Raw genomic sequence first — 24,037 nt, forward strand, 5'->3', positions numbered from 1 at the left:
GGCCTCTGAGTAAGATTCTTTGCCCCTTTAGGCCCAACTCAATCATGAAAATGAGACGTGCTGACCTCCTTAGTTATCAAACACAGGGCAACATGACGCTTATCTCCAAACAGCTTTGGAGATGTAGGATACACACACACATCTGTAAGTTTTTAATTTCTTCAAAACAGATTGAGTACTCATGAATGGAAAGAAATCACAGATATCTTTTCCTTTACCACTTTTTTTTGTTGTGTATTTTTTTTTTTTTTTTGAGATGGACTCTCGCTCTCCTTGCCCAGGCTGGAGTGCAATGGCGCAATCTCAGCTCACCACAACCTCCGCCTCCCGGATTCAAGCGATTCTCCTGTCTCAACCTCCCGAGTAGCTGGAATTACAGGCATGAGCCATCACACCTGGCTAATTCTGTATTTTCAGTAGAGACAGGGTTTCTCCATGTTGGTCAGGCTGGCCTCGAATTCCTGACCTCAGGTGATCTGCCTGCCTCGGTCTCCCAAAATGCTGGGATCACAGGCGTGAGCCACCACGCCCAGCCTCCTTTACTAGTTTTTAAAAATATTTTTTGGAAATTCTTTATAAATAAAATTCTTAAAGTATGCATGTATGTTATCTGAAATTAAGAGAAAGGAACAAACAGAAAGAGACTATGGGATTCTTGTGGCAATTTTAGGTCTAGTTTCCCCAAATTTCCAAAGTGACATTTCTACTTCTAGATGTTAACTGCAACACTGGGTTCTAGGTAAACTAAGTCAATAATGAAAATTAAAAAAAAAATAACATTTTTCCCTAAGACACAGATAAATTTTCTCTTTATTATATCACAATATATTGATTTAATACTCCTGATGGTTGATATTTTCGGGTCACATTTAGGTTTCTGTGACAACACTTAGAATCTGTCCCTACATCAGCATTTGCCAAAACACATAATCTGAGTTATTATTTAGGCCTTAGCAGGAAAATCTTTCTTAAATGCTCAGATTCAGTAAGTTCTGCCTTTTATGCACTCTCTTAGTTTCCTACATTTCTCCTTTTTAAATAGTTACTATAACTGTAATTAATTACTCAGTGTTTGCATTCTACAAAAGAATATAATCTCTAAGAGGCAAGGAATGTATTTTCACTGCTGCCACTGTCACAGTGTCTGACCTATGGTAGTCACCTGATAAATAAATGTTGAATGAATGACGGATGAATGAATGGTCAGTTCCTTTTCTGACAGGTGTTATATTACTAAAGTTACTAAAGAAGAAACTGGAATTTTTTTAAATCTATTTTTTATTTTTTAGAGATGCTCTTGCTATGTCGTTCAGGCTGGGGTGCAGTGGCCATTCACAGGCATGATCATCAGGCATTACAGCCTCGAACTCCTAGGCTCAAGTGGTGATCCTTCTGCCTCAGCCTCCCAGAAAGCTGTGACTACAGGTGCGTGCCACCACGTCTGGCTTTGGAATCTTATTTTTAAGGAAAAGGGACAAGGTGAGCAGTCTGCAGACATTCTAAGACAATGTGGGAACAATAAACTCTATACAAATTTAGATTTTATTTGATCTGTTATATTCTAGGATGAGACCGTTGTTTGATACAGATTCAATGAAACTTAAAGGTTTTGTGCTGAATTCACTTCTAAAATTCCTAGTAATTTGTCAAGTTTTTTTTAACCTTCTGTGTATGCCATTTACTTTTCTTTCACTCCTCTCTACACAGGCATTTCTCTCTGAACATGCTGCTGTTAGCACCACTAATGTAAAAGCAAATGACATATGCAACACCAATTAAATATTTATGCAACGTAGCAGTGAAGTGGTAAATATTGTATTATGCTTTCCACTTGTCGTTAGGAGATGTTGCTACATTTTGCAAATATGATAGTTTAAAACAGAGAAAACTTCACTATATTTCATGAATAAGATATTTATATCTAGCATAAACCGGAGGTAAGCTGACTTTAAAGGTATTTCTTATTGTTCTGTCTTTGAATATTTTTCAAGTCAGAGAGATCCCTATATTTAAATGGTAAACACAATCTGTTTAAGTGCATTCTTTTCTTTTCTTTTTTTGAGACAGAGTCTCACTCTGTTGCCCAGGCTGGAGTGCAGTGGCGCAATCTCTGCTCGCTGCAACCTCCGCCTCCCGGGTTCAAGCGATTCTCCTGCCTCGGCCTCCTGAGCAGCTGCGACTACAGGTGCGTGCCACCCCGCCTGGCTAACTTTTTGTATTTTTAGTAGAGATGGGGTTTCGCCAGGCTGGTCTTGAACTCCTAACCTCCTCCCAAAGTGCTGGGATTACGGGTGTGAGCCACTGTGCCCAGCCAAGTGTATTATTGTCATATGTTATTTACTTTAGCTGACCTCATATCAAACTAAGAGTAAAATAAATTATATTCGTGGGGAGAGGAGGAGCTTACTTTCTATACTGGTAAATTCTTTTACTCTGAGTCTTTAATCACCATTGAATCAGGCTTAAATATGTCCTTAAGGATTCAAGAACAAAATAAAATATTGAAAAACTGACTCTAAATTTTTAGTCTTACAATTTTCCATCCTCTAAAATATAGGCAATACATTTTTCCTACAATGTGATGAAATCATGTTAGTATTAAAATGCTTCCATACCATCTCAGACAAAAATGCATTTTCTGAATATAATGCAACTCCGAGTGAAGGGAAGAAGCTGTAGTGAAAAATGGTATGTAATTCATTGCTCGGCTGTGTTCTAGAACATTATAAAACAGCACTTTTATCACAAAGACACGTCCAAAAAGAAAAAAGAACGTCAGACACATTTTATTTTGCCATATATAGTTAAATGGTTGATTTTTTCATGAAGCATAAAGGGCTGGCATATTTTCCCTTCTGACCCTGAGTTGCATATATATAGCTACTACCATCATCCATTTCAAAGTACACAGGGAGGTAACAATGTTCATAAAATGCAAATAGGCCCAGAAGTAGGACAGATAACTGCTAAGGAATCATAACTGCAATGAACCTGGATTCGACAGGTTACGTTTTGCCAGATCTAGGGAATGCTTATGTCGTTAAACAGCCTTTTTAGCAGGCATATGACAACATGTATTTTAGAAATCAGTTGGTAGCAGCTGTTCAAAGGAAATAAATAACTACATATGTATTTTTTAAATGAAAGGAACAGTAAAAATGTGAGTAGTTCTCTGGTTTGCTATACTTGTCAGGAGCTCGTAAGAAAAACAAAGCTGAGCTATTTGTTTTCATTCGGCAATTAGTTAACAAAACAGTCCCTTAAAAATTTCAGATTTTTATGGAAAAATTTTTGTGGGGATAAAAAAAAAAACATTGGGTATTAGGGTGTTGGGAGGTAATAGGGAGTGACTATTAAAGGATGCAGGGTTTCTTTTTGGAGGTGAGAGATATGTTCTGTGATGATAGCTGCAAAATTCTGTGGACATGTAACACTAAACACCATTGGACTGTATATTTAAATGGATAAACCACACGGTATGTGTACTGGGTCTCAATAAAACTGTGATTTAAAACACTCTGTTGTCAAATGAATTACTGGTTAGGAAAAACCTGGCCAAAAGGGCAAGATAATTGAGAAAATATACCACCATAATATAGTCTGATCATATTTTTTTCTCTAGCGTTCCTTAAAGTTCATGTGCAAATACCTTTAGTGCTACTGTACATGGAGAAATTCTCTGACTCTGCCTAGCAGTGCACAGACATGCTCAAGAAATTAAAGGTCTATAATGGTGTTATTTGAAGTCTGATTTGAGTGGCTTTTTTTGCAGTTTAATTGGCATCATCCCAAGCATTTATTATGATTTGCATGTAGTAATGCTTTAATAATGTTTATGCTTCATGAGGGATTTCTGGCCATTTTTCTATGTGTATGACATTGACATACACAGAAAAAAGAGCTTTCTGTAAGCAAAGAACAATACCAAGACTCCTACCCACTGTGTAACTGTGAACAGAAGCGGAACATAGACGCTTCTCATTTTTGCCATTCTTGGTGAACAACTGGTGGTTATTGCTCATCTTTTTTTTTTTTTTTTTTTTAAATTTCAGAGCCAAAAAAAGAAGAATGAGTATATCAGGGCCCAGAGAAACGCAACAGGTATTTCTTTGGGTAGGTCTGTATCACTAAGTATAATCACTGAACTTAACATTTGTGGTTAGAAATCAGTAGAATTTCTGTTGTGTAAAGGCACAGCCACTCAAAGGTTAATGGATTAGTGAAGGATGTTAACTGGAGGCTCAGTAATCCAAAGAAAATCATAACACGACTCCGCTGCAAGGAAGTTTACCATATGTACATTTGATTGTTAAAAACTGAGATATGCGAAAGCACGTCACATTTATTCTATCATGAATCAGCTCAGCTTTCTCAATTCTGCTTGTTCCTCTATCCCACGAGGGCCTCATGATCTCCCAGTTATGGCTAGTTTTCTAACAGGTTGTCTAGACTTGCACTATCCAAATGATAGTTCCTAGCCCCATGTCGCTGTTTGAGTTTAATGAAAAATAGTACAATTTAAACTTCAGTTTCTTCAACTTACTAGCTACATCTCAAGTGCTCAACAGCCACTGGTGTCTAGTGGCTACTAAATTGGACAGTGTGGAAGCAGAACATTTCCGTCATGAAATGGGACATGTGACAGCATTTCCTAGACCTGTGCTCCTCACAGTGTGGTCTGAAAGGCACAGCAGCATCCCGTGAGAGCCTGCTGGAAAAACGAATCTCAGTGCTCACTTTGGATCTGCTAAATCCGAATATGCATTTTAGCAAGGTCCCCAGGCGATTCCCAGGCACAGGAATGCTTGGAAAGCACAACTCTGGACCTCCTTTCATTGTATTACGTGTTCTGGAAGGCCACTGAAGTAATCTTTCAAAAACGTAAAGTGATTCCTTTTCACTTCTATGCTTAAATCTCTTCAATTTCTTCTCCATTTTTACTTCTTAAAAAACCTCACAGGAGACAGTATAGTGTAAGAGTCCTCGTATGTGTGCCTTCAGGAGAGCCATCTCTTTAAGCCACAGATTCCCTGTTTGTTAAAAGAAGAAACCTCCTAAGGTTGTTGTGGAAATTAAATGAGGTAATTCATACAGTTTCTAGAACAACGCCTGGCACGGTAAGCACTGCACATGTACCACGGCAGATGTTTCACGTTTCTTCCTTGCCGTTCCTCAGATGACCTCATCTCAAGGTCATTTTCTCACTCGCCATTGGCATGAGGTGAACAAAGCTCCAGTTCAGGCCTCAGGTGCTAGATCAAGCCTTTCCCCCAAATCTTCAGTGAAACGTAGGTATCATCTGTCTTCTCTTTTTGCTCATCAAGCTGGTATGAAAGCACGTATGGGGTTAAACGAGAGTTTTTATGCATGTCCTTATCACTTGACTATGAGCTTCTAGAAAGAAGAGCTAATTTGAACCTCTGACATCTGTCAGAGTGGCCAGGAAAATGTTAACCTAAAAATAGTTACTGAAAAACCATTAAGTATCAGAGTAAACTGAAGTACATTTTAAAAAAATAGCGGCTGGGCACAGTGGTGGCCCATTCCTGTCATCTCGGCACTTTGGGAGGCTGAGGCAAGAGGATAGCTTGATCCTAGGAGCTCGAGACCAATCTGGGAAACATAGGGAGATCCTGTCTCTAAAAAAAATAAAAAAAAAATTAGCTGGGCATGGTGGTGTGTGCCTGTAGTCCCAGCTACTAGTGAGGCTGAGATGGGAGGATCACTTGAGCCCAGGAGGTAAAGGCTGCAGTGAGCTGTGACTGCGTCATTGCACTCCAGCCTGTGAGACAGAGTGAGATCCTGTCTTTGAAAAAATAAAAACATAAAAAATAAATAAAAACTAATACTTAGATAAGGACTTTATAGGTATGGCATGAAAACCAGAAATTTAAAGAAATAAAGAGTGAGAACTGGTCTCAAAAAAATAAAAATACAAAAAATAAATACAAACTAATACTTAGATTAAATAAGGACTTTACAGGTATGTCTTGAAAGCCAGAAATATAAAGGAAAAAAATACATGCGATGACTTTACAACTTCTGTACGAAATATGGTAAAAATGACTATGATCAGAGTTAATAATAAATTGGAAAAGTATATAACATGGGACAAAAAATTCATATCCTTAATTAAAAACAGACTTTTTAAATCAAAAAGAAAGGAGAATAGCCCCAATAGAAAAGTGGAGGCTATTCACACACAAAAAGAGAAATACAAATGGCCAATAAATGTATGAGAAGATATTCAGCGCTACTAGTAATAAATCCAAATAACAATGTTTTAACCTAAGAGATTGGCAAAAGTTAAAAATATGCATAATAAAGGATAGATAGATAAATAGAGGTAATGACTAGCATTGGTGGTTACACAAACTGACAGTTGCCATGGTTTTCAAAATTTAAAACATGCCTACTCTTTGGTACAGCAAATATCCTTCAAAGAATTTATCCCAATAAAAAACTGGATCAAATGAGCATATATGCACATGCCAACATACACAGACACAGGCATAAGAAAATAAGTCACTGTATTTTGGGGAACTAGTTATTTAAGAATAGCCACTAAATAAAATTATATAGATGATATATAATGAATGATATATGAGAAAAGCCTAGTATAAAATGCATTTAAAAATATGGATCTCTAGCTGTATATGTACATGGGAAAATATCTGGAAGGATATACACCAAAAAGTTGACAGCATGCACTGTGGGATTACAATTAGTTTTCACTTTTTAAGGTCTTTCTTTACTCTCTGAAATTCTGAAGAAACAGAAAAAACAAACAACAAAACCTGTCCACCTCCCTTCCTCCCTCCTTGCCTTTCTTTCAGAAGCTGTTCACCTTGTCTATCCTGAGATAACTCACCTTAGAGGAGAAACATGTTAAATCTACATGTCGTAAGTTCTCATTATCTTACTGGAAAGTAAGAACAAATATTCTAAGAAATAATTCCTCAAGCTTTTTTTTAATGTCTTAGGCTTTTACTTTATATTAACAGTCAATATAAGAGAAGGGATTCTAAGGGAATGGAAAAAAAAGCTTAAGGATGGCTGCGTTTCTGTTAAAGGTTGCAAGGTCAATCTCATGATGACATTGGTCTTCCCCATTGATTCTGGGGTTTATCAGACTGATCTGGCTGGATGGGCAAGTGTCTCTTTTCTCCCTCTCTGCTTTACATGCACACTTAATAGAAAAGGACAACCTTCCCTGAGAGAAGTGTCCTGTTCTTTTTTTCAAGGGTAAAGGCAACATCTTGAATCAAAAAAGATTTATCATGTGAATTGATGAGGGAATGAAAGTTTTTCACCTGATTAAAAATAAAATCATTGTGTTAGTCCTTTAAATGTAGGAAGACCAATGAAAATCTGAAGCATACATGTGCTTCGTTAAAGTGATAAAAGTATGAGAAAATTCTTTGAAGATAAAAGTAAATGTTTGCTAGATAACACTGGGATTGTATCTTCTTAATTCCTAGCACAATAACTAGATCAAAACAAATGTTCAATAAATATCTGTTGAACTGAAAAGCCTACATGAGTATAGTAACTAGATAATTTGCGTGTTGCCATGTGGGGAAAAATAAAAGCGAAGGGAAGAGTTTATGACCATGGTACTAGTAGGAATAAAGCAGATTGCTAATGACTAAAAAGTAAAACCAGGCAATATGAAAAAAAAGAAAAATTTTGAGTTTTTACTTCGAAGTCTGATAGTTATATTCACTAATGGATCCTTAAAAAGAGTAGAAGTCTCACAGGTAACAGTGACTGATCTCACATCAAAATGCTATTTTTTCCTGCTAGTCACACCATGAAAATAAAATTAAATGGCATTAGAATTGATATTCAAAATATTTAACAACCGGAAGCACACAGACACTTATCAATCAGAAAGGATGCCTGACCAGTCAACCTGACACCGAATTCCAGCCCTGCATATTTATCTACCTGGTATGCACCACAGTAAAAAAAAAATCTGCAACAAGCACATATTCTTTTTTATTTTTAAGTTGCAGGGTACATGTGCAGGATGTGCAGGTTTGCTACACAGGTAAATGTGTGCCATGGTGGTTTTGCTGCACCTATCAACCCATCGCCTAGGTATAAAGCCCAGTGTGCATTAGCTGTTTTTAACTAATGCTCTCCCTCCTCCCATCCCACCCCATGACAGGCCCTGGTGTGTCTTGTTCCCTTCCCTGTGCCCATGTGGTCTCCTTGTTCAGCTCAAATACATATTCTTAATTTACTACATCCCATTTATGACCGGTCCATTTCAGAACCATTTAAAATTCTTTCGCAGCACACTTCTGACAGGCACAAATAATATATACAGCTAACTAGAATAGAATCTCTTGATGGCTGATACGTTTTCTAACCAAATACTAGAAATCTGTCTCTGGAATATTGATTTTTGTTGTGAAATTACTCATTCCCCTTCTGTGTTATGAAACAACAGCAGTATTGTCTCACTAGGGTGTGATCCTGGTCAAGTGATAACCCCTTCAGTATCTGGTTGACCATCTTTATAAGGAGAAAGTGAACTTAGATTAAAACATGACAGAAAGGTAAGAGAAAGGTTTCATCTTGCTTTGACCTCTGACTGGTTGGTAGAGGCGGTCAGAGGTAGTGAATGAAGCACTCAGATGAAGACAAGCAGCATGTAATCGGGTTAAGGAGAGAAAGTGCTGTGAGTCATTAACGATGTCTTCCATGGTCAAAGAACTGGAAAAATTACTGCATAACATGTCACGTAGTTGCCATCCCTGACTCAACTGTCTCTGAAGTTCTCTCATGCTCTACAATTCTGTTTTCCCATTAAACACTGACTCAAAACGGTTATTTCAATTTCCAAAGTGCCTAATTATATCATAGGAGTACTGTAGCCAGAGGAAGATACTGGTCCACTGCAAAAGCATCATAGTATTCTACATACTGCTCTGCAATACTCTTATTCAGTTATAGAATTTCATGGGGCATCACAAATTGCTTTGTAAACTTGAGGATGCATCACTGGCTATTGTTCCTGGTGGATAAACCACAAAGCCTGTGATTTATCTCAGTGGACACCATTAGCATTTCAATGCAGTAGGCCTTTCCCTACACTTAGAAGAAGATCAAAATACAATGTGGTCAGTTCTGGCATTTTAAAAAGCAATTTCCAGTAGTTTGAATGCTCAAATATGTTAAGAAATGGTTAAATAAAAGCAATATTTACAACTTCTATTAGTAGCTTCCATTATTTGGGTTACTATCAAATGAAAAACATGATCAATACTACATCAGAAGAGAAGAAAAATCCACATATATGAATGAGTATATAATCCATTCATTGCTTTATGGACGCCCAGTTCTCTGGAGAGCGTTCCTGAGTGCAAGATGATGGCCCTGAGTGATGAGTTTTACATTTAGATGGCTGAGTGAGCTGAGAGACTTGTAATATCACAAGTAGTGGAGAGCTCCCTATTGAGTACGCATCGAAGGAAATCCTGCACAGGGTTCATTACTGCAAGCACATGAATTATTTTGTGCACATGAAATGCCACAGAGCTATCCATGTTTCACAAGGGATAAGTCAAACACAAATGTACCCTATAGTTTTTGTCCAAGAATATACCTCACTGTTTACGGACATGAACTACCCACAAAACCTGCTTTTCTATGTATCTAAATTTGCTGAAAATTACTGAAAATACTCTGTGATTTATGATATATTATGACCAAACTCACCTCCACCAAATATAACCTCATAGTATGCTTCTAGACCAAATGAATAAATACAAGTAATCAAACAATGTAACACCCTGATTTACAGACAAAGTAATTCTAAGAACTTGTTCTTACCTATAAAATAAGACAGGAGTATTGCCAGGAGCACCGAGACCCCTACGGCACACAGTGCAGTGCATTTCCAGCTACAGTACTTTGAGGACTTCTTGAATTTAAAAGCACTTCTTGATAGGGTGTTTCTAGGTAGTGGCCGAGTAGGCGGTGAATAAACAGAGCCAGATGCCATTGTGTATCCTGGGGTTGCAGTACTGAACAGTGGCGTTGTCCCTGTTCCTGTTTTGAAGAGGAAATGCCTGTGGAAAAGGAGAATATCATTATAAGATACAAATATGTTGCAATATGAGAGACAAGAGACCGCGATGCATTTAGCTCTTCTGTCTCTTTTGCTCTCTCTCTCCTTTTTTTTTTTTTTTTTAAAGAATTTATCCTATATAACCTAAAGCATTAAAAATCAAGGAAATGTTTTAACCAAAGAATCTAACTCATAAAAATGACTCTCACGAAAGAGACTGATTTTTAATGTAGACAGCAGGATTTATACATATAAATGATCACTGTCCCTTCAAGTAGACATCTCGAGAGACTCTAAAGACTTTCTAATCACACTATTTACTGAACAAAACCATTTTGGAATGTCCCATGATGAATTACCCTAAGAGCATTTTCAGTTAGCAAAAGAAACCCAGTCTTGTTGCTTTGTAGCTACATGGGCATTTACTACTCATGAGACTACACACTTATATAAACATGAGTATGCATGATCACGCTGATCTTCTGTACACTGATTTATTTTCTGGACGTCCATGGAAACACTGTCATCTTGGCCTGCTTCTCTGCTAATAAGTACAATAAAACCAAGTTTGGCTACAGGCAGTTGGTCAGCTCTCAAACAATTCAAACTATTTTATTGACAGCTTATGTCAAACATAATCAGGAATGTGAACCTGCTGGGGGTAGGGAGAGGGAAGGAATCATGGAACACCTTCTAATACCAAACCTAAATAAATGAAGGGGTCAGTGAAGCAGATTTTGGATCAAATATAGAAATGTTCCCTGACCACGAGCCATACAACAGAGAGCAACCTGCCTCTAAAAGTTACATGCTCTCTTCCTTGACAATGTTTAAGTGGAAATTGTGTGGTCACGTAACAAGAGCACTGTAAATGGAATTCTTCAGGAAAGGTAACTAATTTTAAGATTTCCTATTAACAATAGAGGTCTCCAAATTTTACAAAAGCACCATTTGTTTTATGGTTTACATTTAATATTATGCTGGTAACTTACAGTATCTTCAGTGAGTATCCCGACACTTACCACGATGTTCCTAGCACATCCCATGAAGTCAACAGACTGTGCTCTCTTTCATATTCAGATTGTACACAGGCCTTTCAACCTGAGATGGTACAGCCTTTATGCAAGGTCATTTTAGATAAGACAGAGCTAAATACCTTTAATTTTAATCCTCATGTACTTATCGTATACTGGAGAAATGCTGAATATATCAAACAAATTAAGGGGTTAACAGGACAGAACTGGGAAGCCAGACTGCCAAGGTTTAAATTCCACTTAACCACTTAGTAGGTACGTGTCCCTGATGAGTTAATGAAAGTCAGTTTTGGTTCCTTAATCTATAAAATGGAGATGGTAATAGTATCTACCTCACAGGGTTATTATGAAACTTAAATGACTTAATATTTAAAGTAAAGTGCTTGGAATGTGTTATATAAGTATCTGATTAATAAAAAAGGATCACACTCATTTATTTTATGTATATTATTACTTAGAAGAGGCTGAATAGGTATTTAAAAGTTACAAAGAATCAATCTCCAGAAAATTATTAAGTGAAAAATAGTGAAGCCAGTCTACAGATGTGGTAAAAGTCATGAACGTTGGCCTAATACAGGCCAGTAGAGTGGAACGAATTCTGGATTGAAAATCAGTCCCTGGTCTATCATTTCCTAGTCATCTGGTCCTAGGAAGCCTCAGTTTTTTTTCTCGACCTGTAAAAAAATGGCACTAGTGACTTACTTATTTTAACAGGGTTGCAAAACAGCTAATGTCTCTAAAAAATGCTTTGTCAACCACAAAATTAGAACAGACACAAATGATGAGTTGTCACTTGTACAAATTATACTAGCAACTGTATTATGAGCCCATTTCCCCACCGAACTACTTTAAAAAGCTAATTTAAAAGTTTATAGCCTGAATTAAGTGCTATGTTGGAGGCAGCATTAGTACCTCCTACCATATTCATATTCAGCACGGTTATTCAGCGCTCTGAAATGACACTGTCTGAGTTCAAATCCAGACTCTTCACCTATAAATAGCTGCATGATTGAGTAAGTTACTCAAATTTTGTGTCTTGGTTTTATCATCTGTAAAAAGGGCATAATAACAGTACATACAATTTACAGGCATTTTCCAAGGATTAAACGAAATAATGCATATATAAAGTGTTTACATTAGTATCTAGCACAAGGTAAGTGCTCTAAAAGCATTAGCTATGTATTATTTTGCTCAAAATCACATATCACAGTCTCTATTCAAAAGACACATAAGTATAATTTGAAGATTTTAAATGCCAATTCAAAATGTAACATCATCAAAACGAATGTGGACACAATGAATTCCCTGGTTTACAAATTCGATACTGACGACTCCACACACTGGCATGTAGTCTGGGTAAGAAGATGGACTATGTCATTTAGATCAGGCATCAGCAAACTTTTGCTGTAAAGGACACAGAGTAACTATTTTAGGCTTTTCCAGAGATATCACTGAACTCTACTGTTATATCGTGAAAGCCGCCGTAGACGATGCATACATGTTTAACTCTGGCTCTGTTCCAGTAACACTTTTTTGTAGACATTGAAATTTTAACTTTATAGAATTTTCCCATGTCATGAAATCCTCTTTGCTTTTCATGTTGTCAATTATTTAAAGATGTGAAAACCATTCTCTGCTCACAAGCAGTACAAAAACAAGTAACAGGGCTGGACCTGGCCTATGAGTCATGTTGGCCCGGATCTAGATTCTCACTCTTTTCAGGATTATACATGAAGAGTGAGCAGGAGGCTCAGCAGCCCATAGAAACAGCCTATTCCCTCAACGCCACTGAGAGGATTTAAAAGGCAGACTAAAGGGTGCAAAGCATGCCTCCTGTGAAGCTTGGACAGATCCATGTAATTGGACAGAGATCCTGTTATTATCTTCTGGAAGTTCCACCCTAAAAAGTCCTGGCAAACACTGGCGCATGCATTTCACAGGGCCAAAGGATCATTTCTGCCAAGCATAGGAAAAGGACTGACGTTTCCTGTGACTGTGGGACAATTTGCTTACTTTACTGCAGCGGTCCCCAACCTTTCTGGCACCAGTGACCAGTTTCGTGGAAGACAATTTTTCCCTGGACCAGGAATGGGGGGTGGAGAGGATGTTTTCGGGGTGAAACTGTTCCACCTCAGATCATCAAGCATTAGATTCCCACACAACCTAGATCCCTCGCATGTGCAGTTCACAATAGGGTTCGTGCTCCTATGAGAATCTAATGCTGTCACTGATCTGCCAGGAGGCGAAGCTCGGGCAGTAATGCTCCCTCCTCCAACTGTCACTCACCTCCTGCCGTGTGGCCCAGTTCCTAGCAGGCCGCGGATCGGTACTGGTCCACAGCCCGGTGGCTGGGGCTATGTGGGCTTTGGCATTCGCTCAGTTTGGGTTGACCCCTCCTGGTATCACCGATGGAGGTGATAGGTGTCCATTCTGTCGACTTCATTAATAATGATAAAGGCCATTTCCTGAGTACCTACTAAGCACTGTATTGTTGTTTCACTACAATTTTCACCATAATGCAGTGAAGAATAAAATGATTATTTGTATTTTCAGCCTTTATCCTCCAAGTCTCAGCTCAGATGTTACTACCTGACCATCCAATCCAAAGCCCTGTTCCCTCTACTCTTCACAGTATTACCATGTTAATTTTCTTCAAAGTGCTTATTACAATCAGTTATCCCATTATTTATTTGTGCGGTAAATCAAGTTTCTGAAGTACTATTGAAAGTATGTTTTTTCCTCCTGACTTTTTTCCCTTTCTCTGTTTTCTCTGCCTCAATCTTCTTGTTCTAGTTTTATTTCACTGCCTCCAGAAGAAATGAAATAAGATGAAGGAAGAAATAGCTTAAGTCTCTTACCGGTTTTCTAAAGCCCAGATGGCTGAGTGAAAGAGAGTGGACTGGGGAGGAAAATGGTGTGAGGGGAGAAAGGGCTTCCCTCCAGAAAGGAGAATATGTCCACACTGGGGGCAGGTGCAGAACCTGAGGGGAGCTGGTCAGCAGAGGAGCAACAGGGCCCAGGAAGAGAAGCCTGAATTCTGCCTCGTGGGTGGTGTCCTGGGGGAAGCGACGAGACTCCAAGGAAGTCTGAGGCTCTTCCTGCTGCTTCCATGCCATGCTCGAGGGAAGAGAGCAGCAGAGAGAGCTACCTGGCAAAGCTGTGTGTACAGAAACACGCAACACTCCCGTAGTGACAGGTTTGCAGGCCCATGGCCAACGACGGAGCCCCTTACCTCAGTCTTTGGTCCCATGAAAACCCTCCGGGGGAAAGTGGGAATGGAGAGGCTTTGTGATGTACCCAACATGTCAGGAATAAACCGAATTTAGAAAATAAAGATTCCCCTGAGACTAGAAAAAAATATTTCATTTTATTAAGGGCTAGGAAGAGAGAAAGAGAAGACTGGCTGAAGATGTACCGTGTCCCAGGGATAAAGGCCCCACTCCTGGCCTCCCTGCGTGAGTCCTGGAGAAGCAGAGATTACAGTGTAAATCCAAGAGGCCTGAGAGCAGAGAAAATCTGTGCCTTACATCTCAGACAGAGAACGGAGGCGATAACAGGATCTCAAAGGGAAATGAACGCATGAAGCATCCAGGTGATGCAGTCAGGGAGCCTCGCCGATTCCTGTGCCTGAGCATAATTTCTAAGAAGCGGAACTACTTCTATGGGCTGCAAGAGTAGCAAAGAGACGGCAGAGTGTGCCACTGGACAAGCAGGGGTCTCGCGGATAGGAACGAAGGTGACCCCTGTAATATCAGGAGGATTAGAAACAGACAGACAGACAGCATAAAAACTCGACGTCTTAGTGGAGAGTCTAACACCAGAAGCTCCCTGCTGTGCTCAGAGTACCATGGAGGAGCTGGGGTAGGGGAGGGAGGGACCCAAACCGTCTGAAGAGAGGATTCTAGGAATGAGACCTAAAATGAAACATAAACGGGCCGGTGCGGTGGCTCACACCTGTAATCCCAGCACTTTGAAAGGCCGAGACGGGCGGATCACGAGGTCAGGAGTTCGAGACCAGCCCAATCAACACAGTGAAACCTTGTCTCTACTAAAAAACAAACAAACAAACAAACTACAAAAAAATTAGCTAGATGTGATGGTGGGGAGGCTGGGGCAGGAGAATCACTTGAACCCAGGAGATGGAGGTTGCGTTGAGCTGAGACCACGCCACTACATTCCAGCCTGGCAACAGAGTAAGCATCTGTCTCAGGAAATAGGGCCAGGTGCGGCAGCTCACGCCTGTAATCCCAGCACTTTGGAGGGCCCGGGCAGGTGGATCATGAGGTCAGGAGATGGAGACCATCCTGGCTAACACGGTGAAACCCCGTCTCTATTAAAAATACAAAAAATTAGCCAGGCATGGTGGCGGGCGCCTGTAGTCCCAGCTACCGGGGAGGCTGAGGCAGGAGAATGGCGGGAACCCGGGAGGTGGAGCTTGCAGTGAGCCAAGATCATGCCACTGCACTCCAGCCTGGGTGACAGAGCAAGACTCTGTCTCAAAACAAAAAAAAAAAAAAAAAACAAAAAAAAACAAAAAAAACTGTCTCAAAACATAAAAATAAAAAACATAAATATTTTTAAAAGTTGTATTTCTAACGTGCTATACTGATGGACTACGAATGATATACTCACTCCACAAATCTATCATTTGTCTTCTCGCATTAGAATGTAAACTCTATGAAGTCCTATTCACCTCTGCATTAACAAGACTTAAAAAGTTCTTGGCATGTTATAGGTGTTCAATAAATATGTGTAACATAAGTAAAATGGTGACTACTATGCAGATGAGGAAAAGTGAGCCTCAAAAAGTTAAGTACCTTGGCCAAGAGGTCACAGCTAATAAAGGAATGAAATCATAAAATATATAAAATAGCAATAAATAAGGTTGGAAATTATAAAAACCAAAAAGCAAGCCTGGGATACGTGTTTTAGCTTTATTCAAAGTACATTGTTTCTCCATGGGAGACAGGATTTGAATCTGAGCCTATGGGACTCTCAAGATTATGAACTTAGCCTCAACACTAAAAACATGTGAATATCCACTATGTGAGAGACAGTAAGTTTGAGAGATGCTGATTTCAAATCAGACAGCTCTGTTTAAATTTCCAAAATTTGAGACATCAATAGATCATGAGATCACCAATCTTGGCAAGGGCTTGAGTTGCTATGAAATTATTATTTTTCTTATTTTTGCGATAGAGTTTCACTCTTGTCACCCAGGCTGGAGTGAAGTGGTGTGATCTCGGCTCAGTGCAATCTCCGCCTCATGGGTTCAAGCAATTTTCCAGCCTCAGCCTCCTGAGTAGCTGGGATTAAAGGCATGTGCCACCATGCCAGGTAATTTCTGTATTTTTAGTAAAGACGGGGTTTCACCATGTTGGCCAGGCTGGTCTTGAACTCCTGACCTAGGTGATCTGCCCGCCTTGGCCTCCCAAAGTGCTGGGATTACAGGTGTGAGCCACCATGCCCAGCTGCAATTATTATTTTTCTTAGAGGAAAATGCAACTTTGAGATATTGTTCAAAACAAAGATGTAATATTCTAAAATTACATCTTTGTGACTGTATATTTTGTTATTTGTTCTAACATTACTCCAGCTACTCAGGCTGGAGCACAGTGGTGTGATGACAGCTCACTGGAGCCTTGACCTCCCAGCCCCAAGTAATCCTCCTTCCTCAGCCTCCTGAGTAGCTTGGACTACAGCATGTGCACCACCACGTCCGACTAATATTTTTATTTTTATTTTTGTACAGATGTGGGTCTCTCTATGTTGTCCAGACTGATCTCAATCTCCTACCCTCAAACAATCTTCCTGCCTTAGCATCCCAAAGTGCTGGGATTATAGGCATGAACCACCATGCCTGGCCAGCCACTGACTTTCAATCTCAGAAGTACCCCTCCTCAGACTGGAGACTGTACTGTACTCAGATTAGTCACAAAGGAGAGGTGCTTTTGAGATTTAAATCTGATTGTGTATATCACACTGGGGCCTTGATGATGTACGTGCATAATAAATACAGAAACGTTACAAAACATGGGAAGAGAAGTCAAATCACCTGTGCACTATATTTTAAAACAATGAGGCAGGAGGACTGCTTGAGCCTAGGAGTTCAAGACCAGCCTGGGCAATACAGTGAGACCTCATCTCTACTAAATTAATTAATTAATTAATTAATTTTTAGACGGAGTCTCGCTCTGTCGCCCAGGCTGGAGTGCGGTGGTGCAATCTTGGCTCCCTGCAAACTCCGCCTTCCAGGTTTGCGCCATTCTCCTGCCTCAGCCTCCCGAGTAGCTGGGACTAGAGACGCCACCACAATGCCCGGCTAGTTTTTTGTGTTTTTAGTAGAGATAGGGTTTCACCTTGTTAAGCCAGGATGGTCTCGATCTGTTGACCTCAGGTGATCCACCCGCCTTAGCCTCCCAGAGTGCTGGGATTACAGGCGTGATAAAATTTTCTTAAAAAATCAGCCTAGCATGGTGCCATGCACCTGTAGCCCCAGCTACTCAGGAGGCTGAGGCAGGAGGAATGCTTAAGCCCAGAAGTTTGAGGCTGCAGTGAGCTGTGATGGCACCACTATACTGCAGCCTGGGCAACAGAGCAAGACCCTGTCTCAAAAATCAGTCAATCAATCAAAAAATAAAATCACCAGACTTCAGTATTTTCAGATCACTTTCTAGTATGTAAGCAAAGAAAGAATTAGTAAAGGTTGTTTAAACTGATGTCTTTTGAAACTACTTACAAACAAATGGTGTCACTGTGTGCACACTGATTCCTTCAGGTAAAATGAGGCCTCAAACTAGATACGTGAAAATAGACACGTAAAAATCTCTTAGACATTACTATGATCTGTGTCAGCATGATTTTCTATAGCAGAGAATATTTGATCTCAGATGTGGTAGAACTCTGTTAGTTTTGGGGTTCAGCAAGGATACCCTCTTTCCAAGGGCAACAATGGCTCTTTCACTGCACTGTATGAAACACTGCCAAAGTGCATATTGTGATTAATGTGTCTTTAAGCCCAAGGACTTCTTTTTACCCATTCTCAAGGTCCAACACAATGGTTACTTTATGTTTGGAACTCTACAATATTTAACGAAGGAACGGAATACTGAAATTCAGCTATATGGAGAACAGACACTGACTTTCCGCACAAGGAAATTATCATCACCCAATTCTCTATAAAAGCACACATTTTTGTGTGTCATTAGTCTCTCCCCATCCTGTGACTGTGCCAAGTCATATAGCTTTGGGAATATGCTTCTCACACATAAAAAATTCTGCAAAAATTACTATCAAAAACATATGGTTTTGACCTGGCATCCACATGAGGTTTGTAGAATAAAGGCAGAAATTTTCTTTACTTCTCAGACCATATTTGGGAATGAAAAAAAGTGAACCTGTGAGAATATTCCCCATTGTATTCAGCAATAAAGCAGCAGCCGCGGCGGCTTCTTTTAACACAGAGCACACCTTTTGTTCTGATGTTTCTAATGATGCCCTGCATGGAGCCTGCCTCCAGTTCCTCAGCCATTTGTGCCACTGTTTTCACTCTGGTGATGAGCTAGAGACACACTTGAAGAGAGACTATCAGAGACTGAGATGAGGAAAGTCAATTTCAAAGCCCAAAAGACAGCTGGTGCAGAAGGTCACTGAACACTAACAGCTGCTTTGTGGCTCTGGAATCTTGAGGGGGGATTCTATTTAACAACAACAACAAGCAGAAGACAAGAACGGTGGAGCTGCATTGCGCCATTAACTTGTAATGCTATGTAGAAGCTAAAACATAAATAGGAAGGAGGGCTCTATGTTAAGCACAATTAATAGTTGCTCTTACGTCTTCTTAAGTTGAAAGGTTTGTTTCTTTGTTGATCTAGCTTTAGAGTTATCTTTTGATGTTAGCTTCTACCTCTAATCTAGCTTCTAATTTTTGTTTTTGTTTTTGTTTTTGAGATGGAGTCTTGCTCTGTTGCCAGGCTGGAGTGCAGTGGCGTGATCTTGGCTCACTGCAATCTCCGCCTCCCAGGTTCAAGCGATTTTCCTGCCTCAGCCTCCTGAGTAGCTGGGATTACAGGTGTGTGCCACCACGTCCAGCTAATTTTTTTTTTTTTTTGTATTTTTAGTAGAGACAGGGTTTCACGTGTTGGCCAGGATGGTCTTGATCTCCTGACCTCGTGATCTGCTCGCCTCAGCCTCCCTAAGTGCTGGGATTACAGGTGTGAGCCACTGCACCCGGCCTTCTAGCTCCTATTTTTAACCCATTCCATGATGTATACCTCTATGGGTCATGTTGCAAATTTAAAATTAGTAAAGACAAGGACTGAATTTCCTCATCTTTTTTGCTGTCCCCATCCCTGCCTTCTAGGTTACTGTTTAGTAACTGTCTTTTAAGTCTCTCTAACTGCCAGACTTCGGGTAATTTTTAATTACTCTTCTTTCCTGCTCCCCAACTCCCACCCCTGAGTAGTCAATCTGTCGGGGATCCGCAGTCTTCCCTTTACAGCATTTCTTTCTTTTCTTTTTCTTTTTTGCTGAGCAGAGAAGTTCTGTGTTCTTAAACCTCAACTTCTTTTCATCTGCTTTGCAGAGGCAAAGAGGCAAAAATAACATTTCATTTCAAATTTTCTTTTACCCTCAAATGAAACATCATGTTTTAAATTTTGGACCCGCACAGTATATCGAATCACCTCTATTTGTCCAGTTAAAACTGTCTCCTATCTCAGCCACTTACAATTGCTTCTCATAATTTGTTTTGCTTTTTTTCTTTTTTAACCTCATCTCTTAGCAGGCATGCTTTGTTCCTTAGTAGCTGTTCACTTGATTGATTTTGTCTTTCAAAGTAATAACCATACAACTTACCATCATAAGATTTTTAGTGGCAAGATAATCAGATTATCAAGGAAATTTAAAGGTACTTTTCTATATCACATGTAATATTAATATATCAAAGCTTATTTTAGAAGATGCTAACAAAATTAAGTAAGTCATAATACATAATTAAATTGAAAGTTTATAGGAGTCACTAGGAAAAATGTGTTAATACTGGTCTTTTGTTCAGGGGATTAATATAATCATTTTACCTCTAATATCAAGAATACAGCTTAATAAATTAGAAATTATAGGGACCCAATTGAAAAGCATCCCTGGAAAATGTGTTATAGCATTATTCAAAGTGGTCTGAGTCATTTCCTCAATAGGAGATTAGAACAGAACATAAAAATAAAAAAGAAAGTGTGTAACTACTGAATGAAATAAATTCTAATTAGATTAACTTCATAAGTGGTTATCTTCACAGAAAATAGTTTGTTTTCTTCAATGTTTTATATAGTGTTAAAAACAGTTTTGGAGATCAACAAACAAAGCAAATAATTAAGATAAAGTGAGTGTAGTAATTAGCGCTCAGCTTCTGTCCCTGAGGCACTGCTGAAACTTTTATTAGTGACATACAGACACCTGGAAAAATACTTGTGTTGTATAGTAACATCTATTATATCGTATAGAGAGAAAGGCACCACTGCATAGGAAATGTTGATGCTTTCTTTCTCTTATATTCTTTCTTGGACAAAGAATCATTTACATTAAACTAAATGTGACCTGATTAAATAAAATCCCTTGATGTCCTGCTTTCTACTGACACATGTAGGTAAATCAATACAAAGTAATCTAGAATATAGATTGCTTTCTTCAAATTAGATGTTTTGATTTCAAAGACAATGTGTGAATAAGAAAGATTGGCCATGTTTGGCCAAATTTACAACCTTTTCAATATCCAAAAGTTCTCACTTAAGAGCTGAGGAAATTTTAAGGTATAGGTTCCTCTTCCTTCCGGCAAAATACAACTTTCTGGATTAAGAGGCATATTAAAAGGTCTCACAAGATTTCCTCAACATCAAACGACTTTTCCAAAATGACATTTTCAGATCTAAAGCAAATGAATCCCACACTTGTGGATTAAATTTACCTGGAAATATATGAAGGCTAAAATTAACTACTGAGTTCAAAATGGTTTTAGTCACTTGATGGTATCAAGACAATGGACGGTTTGCCTAGAGTTCATTTTAAGATAAGATGCTTTAAAAGTACTGTTAAAATATATAACTCTTAATTGTTAGTGTGTTACCTTCCACAGTGCCTACTATTACTCATTTGATTCCTTGTGGTCTCTAATTGGGCATTTATTAAATATCACAGAAAGTAAGTCAGTCCAAAATATTTGTCAGTATGTATTTGAAACAAAGAATGTATCTGAAACATGATATTAACTATTACCCATGCATTGTGAATGCTTAAAACCTGTTTTTTTCATAATCTTTAGGATTTTCACTACCAAATTCTGAATTTTAAGTTCCAAAGCCAACTGGATTATCTGTTAAATGTATACTTAGCAATGTGTCCAAAACTAATTAAAAGGCTGCAAAAATAGTTTATTTAAATAATGTACTTTAGAGAATGATGAAAGGAATAGGAAATTTCTGGCAGCTATTAAACAGAAAACTAAAGAAAAAGCCCCTATAGAAAATTACCCATTCTTATTCAAGGCTGGGTTCCTGTTTGTTTTCCTTACCTTTTGGCAACAGATTCTCAATAGACATCCAGTGATATCTAGCACAGTTATTCACTCTGCTCAAATGCCTAGCTATTTGGAAATAATTCTCCATCAGCCGAGGATGCTGGCCCTCAGAAGCTCTGTGAGATTCCTGAACTGAAAGACTGCAGAGGCTGCTGGGAATTTTCCAGGAGAAGCCCACCCACACTAGTGTCTGCAGAAGCTCGCAAAAGGTATTCTACAGTTCCCTACCTTTTACATGAAAACAGTTCAACAAGAATGATACGGCAGCGCCGGTTTCGGCAGGGCTTGTGAACTGCGGTGGTAAAGGGTCAGAACACCAACAGAAGCAGAAATGCAACTGAGAGACCATTCCATACTTAAAGCGGTGGGTTTCAAACTTCAGCTTACATCAGAGTAACCTGGGGGGCTTGTTAAAACAGTAGGTCTGGGGTGAGACCCCAGCAACTGATGGTGCTGCTTCAGGAACCACACTCTGAGAATCACTGCAGTAAGGTATTAGCGTATTAGTTTCCTAGCTTAAGTTTAACTTCAAGTCCCCCTCCTTCAAGATTGTATAACGAATCAGAAAATCAATTCAAGACTCCTGCTTAGAAAGTCACTGCCGGTAGCTTACTTCGAGTAGTCAATTTAGAACAAATGAATTATACAAGGCTCAATCCATTGGATCTCAGAGTCAAATGGCTTAAACATTTTTTCATTGCTTTATGCCATCTCACTCTTTTTTTTACTTTCAACATCCCCCCTTTTTTATTCTTCCCTTTCAATTTCAACTATTAGTTAAGTTTTCCCTAATCAGTTCCCTTACCCTTTCTAATGTCATTGCTACTTTTAAGTATCTGCCATGTGTACTGGCCTTTACTTCATCTCCAAATGAGATACCAGCATCTATTTCCTTTTGGGTCTTCTTTATGTTCCATATACCTACATTTTCATTTGCTTTAAAACCACTCATCAGCACTCATCTTATTTCACAAGTACCTTGGTTAAGGGGTTCTCTTTCCTTTTCTCTTGGAACTCAATACTTGGATTTCTGAGCCACATGTAAGTCCAGTTGATACTTTACCTTGGGCATTTACGACTTCCCAAAATGTTTCACTAATTTCTTCACAGAGAGAGTACTATTTCTCTACTCTCAACCTTTCTGGCTGGGGTCGTTTTTATATATTCTTTTTTCCTCGAAAAACCTTGTTTCAATTTATTACCTGTATGAAAATTTCTATTAAAAAAGGAACTACTTCTAATCATTCTCTTTACCTACTACCAGTCTTCTGAAAAACTCAATTCTAAATATTTAAATGGAATGTGTAAGCACACACACACACAAATATAATCTCTTTTTACTTTATGTATCTGCTATTTTGAGAAGAAAAAGAAATACATATATATAATAATTTTTTTTTTCTGAGAAACATGCCTTTTCCCTAACTCTTCCTCTTTGAAACTGCTGAGGACAACGTAGTGACAATTAAGATAATGCTTTCCAGTGCTGGCTGCAGTGGATGTCCCACCATACCCTCAAAAAGGCTGCAGCAATGGTAGCTTCGGATCTATGAAGCAACGTGAAGAAACTGAATTCTTACTGAGGTTGGAGGGAGCAAAAAAACCAGTGTAATTGAAAAAAATACTCCACATTGAATTCTTATTGTTAGAGTTAAAGAGAAAGTGTTTCCTTTCAACCTTTAGAAATAATTTTAAAACATGCTTTCAGGAGTGTGTGCAGGAGAACTTAAAGAGTCATTAACTGGTATGAGGAAAGTAAAAAGATTTAGGAGGACTAGTTTTTAATTAACTTTTTCAGTGACCACTGGCAGTAGCTTTATACTTGACAAAAAAGCTGTAACTAAAAATAAAAATAAGGAAATGGGATCTAAAAAAATAAAAAGGTTGGCCGGGCGCGGTGGCTCAAGCCTGTAATCCCAGCACTTTGGGAGGCCGAGGCAGGTGGATCACGAGGTCAGGAGATCGAGACCATCCTGGCTAACATGGTGAAACCCCATCTCTACTAAAAATACAAAAAACTAGCCGGGCGTGGTGGCGGGCGCCTGTAGTCCCAGCTACTCGGGAGGCTGAGGCAGGAGAATGGCGTGAACCTGGGAGGCGGAGCTTGCAGTGAGCCGAGATCGCGCCACTGCACTCCAGCCTGAGTGACACAGCGAGACTCCGTCCCAAAAAAAAAAAAAATAAATAAAATAAATAAAATAAAAAGGCTTGTCTCAAGGCTCGATTACAAAGATGACACAGCTAAGAAATAATTAATAATAAAACATACTCATAGTAAGTCAGTAATAAACTAAAATTCATTATTTTTCCTTGAATTTTGATCACTGGATTTCTGCTAACTTTTAAAAAGGATGA

At 39.0% G+C, this 24,037-nt stretch overlaps 1 protein-coding gene across 1 annotated transcript in view; it reads right to left on the reverse strand.

Moving 5' to 3' along the window:
- The window catches only part of TENM3 (teneurin transmembrane protein 3), a 2,279,939-nt gene that overhangs the window by 163,986 nt on the left and 2,091,916 nt on the right, over positions 1-24,037 (reverse strand). The window contains exon 11 of the mRNA XM_050789940.1: positions 9,844-10,082. Within this exon, the coding sequence (XP_050645897.1) occupies positions 9,844-10,082 (239 nt within the window). The remainder of the gene's footprint in view (positions 1-9,843; positions 10,083-24,037) is intronic.

The sequence above is a fragment of the Macaca thibetana genome, chromosome 5, assembly GCF_024542745.1.
Source record: "Macaca thibetana thibetana isolate TM-01 chromosome 5, ASM2454274v1, whole genome shotgun sequence".
NCBI lineage: Eukaryota > Metazoa > Chordata > Mammalia > Primates > Cercopithecidae > Macaca > Macaca thibetana.